General features: G+C 38.0%; 1 protein-coding gene across 1 annotated transcript; it reads left to right on the top strand.

Moving 5' to 3' along the window:
* The first annotated feature begins 677 nt into the window (after positions 1–677).
* On the top strand, positions 678–9,854 carry LOC130021165 (histone H3.3C-like). Its single transcript, XM_056111977.1, has 2 exons — positions 678–703; positions 9,434–9,854. The coding sequence occupies exons 1-2, from the start codon at positions 678–680 to the stop codon at positions 9,852–9,854; spliced, it is 447 nt and encodes a 148-aa protein (XP_055967952.1).
* The last annotated feature ends 340 nt before the right edge of the window (positions 9,855–10,194 follow it).

Raw genomic sequence — 10,194 nt, 5'->3', positions numbered from 1 at the left:
CCAGTCATCACATGATGTTCTCGAGGGTGGCACTGAAGAGTGTCGGTGAAATGGAATCACCCTGATGAACCCCTTTCTTGACATCAATGATCACTTCCTTGTAGAATGGTGAGATTCTGGTAGTGAATCCGCAATACAGCTCATGGAGGATCCTGAATATTTAGTTTGAAATCCCTATTTGGCTAGGGCTTTGATGACTGCTTCCATCTCAACAGAATCAAAGGCCTTCTTTAAATCAATGAACATTAGACAGAGTGGCATCTTGAACTCCTGAGAAAACTCAATGAGCTTGGTTATTATGTGGGTATGGTTGATGGTGCCGAATCCTTTACAGAATCCGGCTTGCTTGCATGGTTGTCCTTCATCTATTGTTCTGCCAATCCTATTTAGGAGGAATCGAGTCAACAGCTTGTGCACGACAGACAACAGGCAGATCACGTGAAAGTTGCCAATGTCATGGATGTCTCTCTTCTTGTACAGTAGTACAGTCCTGCTGGTTTTCCACTGGGATGGAACCTTGCATTCAAACAGGTAGCGTGTGAAGAGCTGAGCCAATGTATTGACGAGTACTGATGGCAGAATCTTCAGGAATTTGGGTCTGACCTGTCTGGGCAGGGTACTGTTTGCTTCTTGACAGAGAAAATAGCGGTTGGATTCTGGAAGGGAGAACATCGGGAATGACATATACATCCTATGGAATTTGGTATGTGGGCAGGTGGAAGTGGCTATCAAAGAGATCTGAGTAGAAGTCATGGATAGTCTTCTCCATTGCCCTTCTGGAATCTACTATATGGGCCTTGGGGTGCTGGGTGACACCCCAAGTCCAGACAGTTAGCAAGGGACACAGTAGGAGAGGGCACTGAAGATGCTACCTGTCTGAATGCAAGGTTCCGTCCCAATAGAAAACCAGCAGGACTATACTACTGTACAAGAAGGGAGACATTCACGACATTGGCAACTATCGCCCAATCTGCCTATTGTCTATCATCTACAAGCTGTTCACTCGAGTCATGCTGAATAGGATTGGCAGAACACTAGATGAAGGGCAACCATGTGAGCACGCTGGGTTCCAAGAAGGATTCAGCAACCATCGACCATATCACATGATAACCAAGCTTATTGCGGTTTCTGGTGAATTCAAGATGCCACTCTGTCTAACGTTCATTGATTTAAAGAAAGCCTTTGATTCTGTTGAGACTGAAGCAGTCATTGAAGCCCTAGCCAATCAGAGCATTCAAACTTAATACATCAGGATACTCCGAGAGCTGTATTACGGATTCACTACTAGGATCTCAGCATTCTACAAAGAAGTGACCATTGATGTCAAGAGAGGGGTTCGGCAGGGTGATACTATTTCACCGAAACTCTTCAGTGCCACCCTTGAGAACATGATGCGATGACTGAAATGGGAAGGAATGGGAGTGAAGATAGATGGTCGGCAACTACCACCTCCGCTTTGCTGATGACATTGTTTTAATAACACCAAACATTAGCCAAGCGACACAAATGCTGGCTGACTTTGACCGTGAGTGTGGAAAGGTCGGACTACAGCCGAATCTTACGAAGGCAATGTTTATGAGAAACAGCTTTGTTTCTGACTCTCCATTTGCTTTAAACAGAATGACCATCTCCAAATGCAACAGTTATGTGTACCTAGGTACCACCTATCTTCACTCCCATTCCTTCCCACTCCATCGACGATCAAGAATCTGGGACGCTGTCTCTTTTGCCAAGGTGTCGAAAATCAGAAGAGTTGGACACGTAATGAGATTTGGAGATGACCGCTGGACTAGAGCCGTTACTGACTAGATTCTATGAGACATCAAAATACCGCATGGCCGCCCACCTACCAGATGGTCCAACTTCTTCATCAAGACCCTGAACAATTGTTGTGAGGCTCTTAATGTTCCGAGAACAAACAGATACCATTGGGCTACACTAGCACGTGGAAGGGACAAAAAAAGACATTACTGGTGCCTGCTTGAGCAAAGCGATGATTTGAATTGTATTGAAATATAGAAGATAAATGTATGAGTTGGTGTTAGCTTTTAATGCAAAGAGTATGAAGCTACTATGTGGTTAAGACTAGCACATAAAACTCTGGCATCTATTATTTGGAATGTCTGTTGAACATCGGAGTTTTTAATCTTATTCCACACTAATTTCACCATTGAAGATATAGAAGAAACTCACATGTGAATATGTTCTTATGTGTGCTCATATTTACACACATATGCATGCTTATATATTGGTTGTTGACAGATTGTGTATCTTTTATAAGATAAGAGAAGAATTTGTAGGAGTAATACAGTATTCCAAATAATTTTTTTTAAAAAAAACTTCTACAACCATTTCTACTCTTCTATATAAATGCAAACAAGTAAAGTTGTGGATTTTAATTTTGTATTGTGTTTGCAGGAGTAAATATCTTAGGAGTTGCAAATATAGACATTTTTCAAAATAAGCTATCAAATCTTCAAAACTAGTTAAAAATATGTTAGGTCTTAAGTTACTTTTGAAAATATTTTGAGAACTACCTAATCATGAAAAATCTATTACTGATTAACATAACTTTGCATTTTACACTTGATAATTCAAAAGTAAGTCCTTGAATTCAGCAGATTATAATAACAGGCTTACAGAAGTACACTTTAGAAAAACAAAGTACTTCTTCACTGTCATGCATAGGCATATTTTGCTAAAATAGAAAACATAAAATAAAAATTTGTTATCATTTTTACTATGGTACTTATTTTTAAAATATTCTTCCTGGGGAAGTTGGTATCTGAGCTGTTGTTCCTTCAGTAGTAGCCTGTATGTGGTACACTTTATATCAAAATTGTCAATAATCTTATTGTTGCTGGACTCTACATCTGCAACAGTGTGAAAATCTCTTTGAAAAAAGTAATTTTCTTTGTTACTTCTGGTGAATTTCCTCCAGAAGAATTAAGATGAGCTATGCCTCTGGCCTAAATTGTTCCAAGTAGCAGAGTAATGAGGACTCTTATTAACATCTTTGAATCTTGTGGTGTACTGTTGTTATGTTTAGGTAGACAATTTTATATATAATTATGGAAAATCTGAAGTGTCTTTATTTGTACTTAAAGTATCTGCAGGATATGTTTTATTATTGTGATTTTAAAAACTAGCATCTGCTAAAGATCGACCCATTTTCAGTAGGAGTTCAAAATTCAAGTTAAATGCAATGAATTCTTAAAATGCATTTATAAATACTTGAATTGTGAGTGGAAAATTTTAAAATTAGTCATTCTGATTATGAAGAACATGGTATTTTGTACAGATAATCATCTTGTATATTTGTGTTTTGGGCTACACCCAGTGGTACTCAGGATGTACTTAGAGCTCAGAGATCAAAAATTCATTACTGACTATTTTTAGGAAATCTCATGGTGCTAGATTTTGTACCAGTGGCTCCAGCATAAAATCCATCCTTTTGAGCCATCTCTCTGGCACTCTAACGAGATTTTAAAGACAAAGAGAAGTCATGGTTTGAAGAAAACAGTTTGTAAAATTTGACCAAAAGTAGAGTGATGTATATAAACCCACTTGAATAGTATTTTTTCTAGAATTTTTCTTGATAATGGTCTTCATACAGAAACAATGGTAATAATAAGATATAATAGTGGTTTCTCTCTTTACACCAAGAAATTTCTAAATGTATGTGTTTTTTTTTTAATCACAGGAGATTCTAAATACAGAAAAATATATTGCTATTGGATGAGAGGGGAATTCATCAAGGAACAGCTTTAGTAATCACTAATTTGTTCAAAGATGGGATTCAACTTACATTTTACTTTTGGTAACTCAGAGTTAAAGCTAGTAGTCATTTGACAATTCAATTCTGGGTTAAAAAAAATGATAAAGCAGTAAGGTTGCCCCCATGAGGTAGAGGAGTGCTCTGATGAAAAAGAAGAGACGAAAATAATGTTAATTGACTTAAACTGTGTCTGTTCTCTGTTACCAGCTTAATAAACACATTCTTTTAGCAAGAACTTCATAGAATTGTTAACTCTTACAGAAAAGTTAATCTTTATATGTTCCCAGAAAACAGGCTGCAGGTTTGGAACTTGTCAGAATGATGGATACTCTCCTATTCCAAGGTTCGTCTGTACATTTCTACAGCATACTTTGACAGAAAAAAAATATAATGCTAAATCTTCTCCTGTGATAAAGTAAGTAATCAAGCAATGAAATAGTTTCTTATTTTATCAAGTCAACTTCAGAGAGCATTGTTGTGTGCAACTAATTATAATTTTCAGGAAAATATTTGACTATTTTAAAAACTCAGGTCCAGTAAAATTTGTATTAAGAGTCGAGAATAACTCTGACTTGCCAATTGTCAAAATATTATTTTCTTTTTAAAATAAGGTAAAAGTTGATGTTAAAGGGGAGTAAAAGATGACATTTACAGAAATTGCGAGTGCAGTCACATTCAGCTCTTAATCTCTACTTGTGCCATCAGATTCTTAAACTTGCAGACTAAAAAAATATATTCTTTGATAACTCCACAAAAATACTTGTTGAAGTCTAAAATTCTATCACAGCCAGTTGAGGATACACAGTAAAAAGTATTTAGCTCAATGATTCCTGATTTCTTTTGAATAATCTTTATTTCCCTGAAAAATTATAAGGTGTTACTATCCTACACACCTGTTCTTAACAAACTGTATTCTTTACATATTTAAAAGCAGATGCAATAGGTAATTTTACTAATGTTATGAAATCAAAGTATATATTCAAAGTAATTGTGCTGTTTTCTTTGGGAAGAAGAAAATGGTATTCACAGAAAAGCTATTCTTTGGGGTCTTTTATGTCTCAACTGCATTTTTTTATCACGTCAATGGAGACTTTTCTGGACTTCCAAAGTTCTCTGCGATGTACTAATTTATTTGTTAGAGCAAAGTGTAAATCCGCAATATTCATGTACATTTATATGTAAATATAAATTCATGTCTGGACCTACTGACAAGTCATTTAAATTTTTATACAATTTATGCACTCTTAAAGATCAACTAATGTGATGAATTGGAAGATATTTTTTTCTGAGCTTTATTTGAAGTTTCAGAGGGAAGAGTTTCCTATAGTTTAGATATGATTAATAATACTAAATTGTGGATCTCATAAAGTGTCAACATCTCCCAGAAATTGTTAATATAATACTTTATAGCATAAAAGGAACTTTGCAACTGACTGATTTAAGAACATTTTTGAGATGTAAAAGTTATCACAGATTATCTAGATGGGCCAAATGTAATTGAAGAGTCATAACAATATGGAATATGAGAGTGGAGAGTAAGAGAAGAAGATGACAGAGGACAGGCAAACATTGGAGTGGTGCCTTGGTTAGAAGAAAACTTTGATTGCAAGTGGTTGGTACCTACCATCTGAAAAAGAAAAGAAATAATTCTTTTAAAGTTTCCCACTGGAAGATAGCTTTAATGACACCTTGATTTCTTGAACTTCCATGTTTTGCTTTTATAAGCTAATCAATTTGTGGTCATTTGTTAGAGAAGCAACTAGAATTATTTCAACTAGAAGATATATATTATCCAAAGGGTAAATTTTTTGAGAAATTTAGAATAAATTTTTGTTTGTTTTCTGTTTGGTAGGGCTACACCTAGAGGTGCTCAGTATTTACTCCTGTCTCCATGCTTAGGGATAATATACAATGCTGGGGCCAGAACCTGCGTGAGTTATGTCCAAGACTAGCACCTTACCTGCTAAACCTCTCCAAACACTAATTTTATGTTTTTATATTGGAGTATAAATCTGTACTATTATACAAGAAGGGAGACATCCACGGCATTGGCAACTATCGTCCAATCTGCCTATTGTCTGTCATCTACAAACTGTTCACTCGAGTCATCCTGAATAGGATGAGCAGAACACTAGATGAAGGACAACCATGTGAATAAGCCGAATTCTGAAAAGGATTCAGTACCATCGACCATATCCACACGATTACTAAGCTCATTGAGGTTTCTCAGGAGTTCAAGATGCTGCTCTGTCTAACGTTCATTGATTTGAAGAAAGCATTTGATTCTGTTGAGACGGAAGCAGTCATAGAAGCCCTAGCCAATCAGGGCGTACAAATTCAATACATCAGGATCCTTCATGAGCTCTATTATGGATTCACTACCAGGATCTCACCATTCTACAAGGAAGTAATCATCCATGTCAAGAGAGGGGTTCAGCAGGGTGATACCATTTCACCAAAACTCTTCAGTGCCACCCTCGAGAACATCATGTGATGACTGGAATGGGAAAGAATGGGAGTGAAGATAGATGGTCGGCAACTACACCACCTCTGCTTTGCTGATGACATCGTACTAATAACACCAAACATCAACCAAGCGGCACAAATGCTGACCGACTTGGACCATGAGTGTGGAAAGGTTGGACTACAGCTGAATCTTACGAAGACAATGTTTATGAGAAACAACCTCGTTCCTGATGACCCATTCGCTCTCAATGGAACCACCATCTCCGAATGCAACAGTTATATATACCTAGGTTGAGAAATCAACATGATGAATGACCTGGCACCTGAGTTGCGCAGGAGGAAGAGAGCGGCTTGGAATGCCTTCAAGAGCGTTGAAGAAATAACTAAGAGGACAAAGAACCTCCAGCTCTGAGTACATCTCTTTGATTCCACTGTTCTTCCTGCATTAACATATGCCTCAGAGACCTGGGCCCTACAAAAACAGGATGAGAACGCTATTTGGGTCTCTCAAAGAGGAATCAAAAGAGCTATTCTTGGAATATCACGGTTCACTCCAATGAGAGATAGAATCCGGAGTTCTGATCTCCGTCAATGCTCAAGAATCAGGGACGCTGTCTCATTTGCCAAGGCATCAAAAATCAGATGGGCTGGACACGTAATGAAGTTTACAGACAACCGCTGGACTAGAGTCATTACTGACTGGATTCCAAGGGACGTCAAAAGATCGTGTGGACACCCACCTACAAGATGGTCAGACTTCTTCGTCAAGACCCTGAATGATCGGTTTGAGGCTCTGCATGTTCCTAGAATGAACAGATGCCATTGGGCTACGCTAGCACACTACAGGGATGAATGGATTTGTTACTGGTACCCGCTCGAGTAAGTCAATGAATAACGGGGAATCAAGTGATCAAGAGATCAAGTGATATTGGAATACAGTCTTAAAAAATCCTCAGTTTCACTAAGAAGGATTCAGATAAAGGGATATAAATTGCTGGATGGTGAACATATTAATGTTAAAATTATAAGAACAAGAGATAGTACAACTGTCAGGGCTTTTTCCTGAACTTGACTTCCTTGGCTTTGATCCTCTGCACCACATAAACCTACCATAAGCCTACAAGAGTGATTCTTGAACACAGAGAGACCGAGGAGCTCAAACCAAAAAGTAATTACCATAAAGTTAGAATTATAGACAAATTAGTGTAAGTATGCCTTTGAATTTTAAGATTATTAAAAGAGAATTCACTCTTAGACATTATCTCCAGAATAATTTTAAAATTAAAGATACAAAATATTAAGATGATTTTTTATTACCTTTAATTCTGATTTGAGGCATAGACTTAAACTATAAACACTCTACTCAAATATATAAAGAGTAAAAGACAAATTTCTCAGATACTGAAGCAGGAAAGTCTTCAGTTCCTTCTCTGCCATTTACTCTTTTCACCACATAATTTGACAGCAATATGCTGATTCACAATGTAGGAACACAGATAACCAAATTACACAGCCTCCTGGTATGGATTCCACTCTCAAAACTAGTAGAATTCTGCCAAATTCCAAATGATGTCGAAAACTTACTAGCTTAGATTTACCTTAGTTAACTTTACTTAAAAAATGTAGTCTGAGTTATATCTAAGTCCGAATCTATAGCGATTTTTTTGGCATTAGAGCCCAGATATATAGATTTTTTAAAAAATCATTTATTTTTCCCATAATTTACCCATTTTTAATAAAAACTAGGATGTAACAATCCACTATTTTTAACTGTGCTTCATGTTTAAATCACTCTTCTAGACACTGGAACACAGAGAGCATCTGGGTTTGGTAACCACAAAGAGGAAGAAGAATCATCAAAGCTATTACTGAGTAATAAATGCTAAACAAAAGTTTAGCTTGTGTTATTAGCGTTACTAATTCTCATGGGCAAAACTGGGGATTTCTCTTAGAGAAGCTTGAAAATAAAATCCATCTATAAAACTGGGAGGCAATATGGCTTCATCTGGATTTACAGCTCCTACCCTCTGTATCTTCTTCTTGATAATATTTAGTTCTAGGGAAAATAGAGTAAATGAGAAAATAAAATAATCAGTGCATAATTGGTTCATTGGCTAATGTCTAACATCTGGTAAGCATTCAGGAAATATAGATGGTGATAATAATGGCTCTGATAAGGAAGGAGTGGATTGTTTTCTAAGGTTTCAAAACAACCAAATATAAATTGTTAAAATATCATCAGAATGAGTCTGAACAATTTTTTTTTCTCGAGCTACACAAACACAGCACACACACTTTTACAGGCACATCCCATAGATATATTAATAAGACATAAGTGATTAGATAAAAATCATAAAATATAATAGGGGAATATCACACGGTGCCCTTGGAGTTAAATTTTTGTGGAGATATATACAAGGGAAAAGCAATTTGTATAACTGTTGCATATATAATTAAAAGGGAGTACCTGGGGCCATGAAAGCATGAAATGGGAAATTAGAGCTAGTTTGCCTTGCCAGGGATGAATGTGAGAATTGACACGAATGTTACAATATGGAGATTTATGTGGTAAGTACTGGAATAAAAGAGGGAAAGGTACACTGTTGTAAGAGAACCAAGTAAGAGAACCAAGAATACAAGGGCTAGGTAAATCGACCACAGACAGAAAATTAAAAATAGCACAAGAAGTGAAGGTAGAGATAGTGCTAGAAAATTAACACGTCAGGCTACACAGACCAAGAGAGATTATATTAGGGAGTTCTTTCTTGTAAGCACAATTTGGGATGTTATTGAGGGCTACAGTTTCGATTCCTCCGTTTCTCTCAGAGAGCCTGGCAAGCTACGGAGAGTATCCCGCCCGCATGACAGAGTCTGGCAAGCTCCCCATGGTGTATTTGATATGCCAAACACAGTAACAACAAGTCTCACAATGGAGAAGGTGCCCCCTGAGCAAACTGATGAAGAATGGGAGGACAGTGCTACAGTGCTACATTGTTAAATTGTTACATCAGGCCTGTCACCAGGAACTTACATTAAGTAGACTGGGAACACCTGCAGGGACAATTGGAGATCTCCCCAAAAGCTACCGTGGGTATCCCGCCTGCAAGGCTGGGCCTGATAAGCTACCCATGATGTACCAAATATGCCAATAACAGTGCTAAAATGGGTCTCAGTTCCCTAACCCTGAAGGAGTCTCCAGAGGGCTCATACTAAGCAGAAGGCATGCAAGTCAATGGGCAGGAAGGCACCAGGCAAGCAGCTGGACACCAAGGTGGCCTGCAAGAGTGCGCAAGTCACGGGTGGTGTGAAGAAGCCACACTGCTACAGGCTTGACACCATGGTACTGTGCAAGATTCGCCACTACCAGAAGTCTACCAAGCTGCTTATCTGCCAGCTGCCGTTCCAGCAGCTGGTGCACGAGATTCGGCAGGACTTCAACACCAACCTGCGCTCCCAGAGCTTGGCCCTCATGGCACTGAAGGAGGCATGCGAGGTCTACCTGGTGGGGCTCTTAGAAGATACCAACCTCTGCATATTCCCCACCAAGCACATCACCATTATGCACAAGGGCATCCAGCTGGCGGGCTGCATCCATGAAGAGAGAGCATAAAGTTTATGATGCTAAAATCTCAGGGCTGGGACAAATGAAGGTGCTACTAGCACCCACTCGAGTAAATTGATGATTAACGGAATGACAGTGACAGTGACAGTGACTGAGGAGTTAACGAGACAACTGAAACAATCATGCTTGCAGTTGAAAACCATGCTCTATCTGTATGTACTGAGAATCATTCCAAGGGTAACATGCTAAAGAATTGCACTGGTCCAACTGAGTGATGACATAAGTTTAGACTAGAAGTGGAAATGGTGACATAATTGATACATGCATATTTTTGGTATTGAACTTGGTACAGAAAAGATTTATTTTAGGGGGTATGGTGCCGCCAGCA

Source organism: Sorex fumeus, unplaced genomic scaffold (genome assembly GCF_029834395.1).
Source record: "Sorex fumeus unplaced genomic scaffold, SorFum_2.1 ptg000014l, whole genome shotgun sequence".
Taxonomy (NCBI): domain Eukaryota; kingdom Metazoa; phylum Chordata; class Mammalia; order Eulipotyphla; family Soricidae; genus Sorex; species Sorex fumeus.
The sequence above is the reverse complement of the archived record's forward strand: the minus strand, read 5'-3'. Positions and strand labels throughout refer to the sequence as shown.

Excerpts from the sequence above, each read along its gene's own strand:
- LOC130021165 (XM_056111977.1), top strand. The coding sequence starts at position 678 with ATGACATATACATCCTATGGAATTTG. Across the intron at positions 704-9,433 it reads TATACATCCTATGGAATTTG|GAGTCTCCAGAGGGCTCATA; the intron begins GTATGTGGGCAG and ends CTAACCCTGAAG.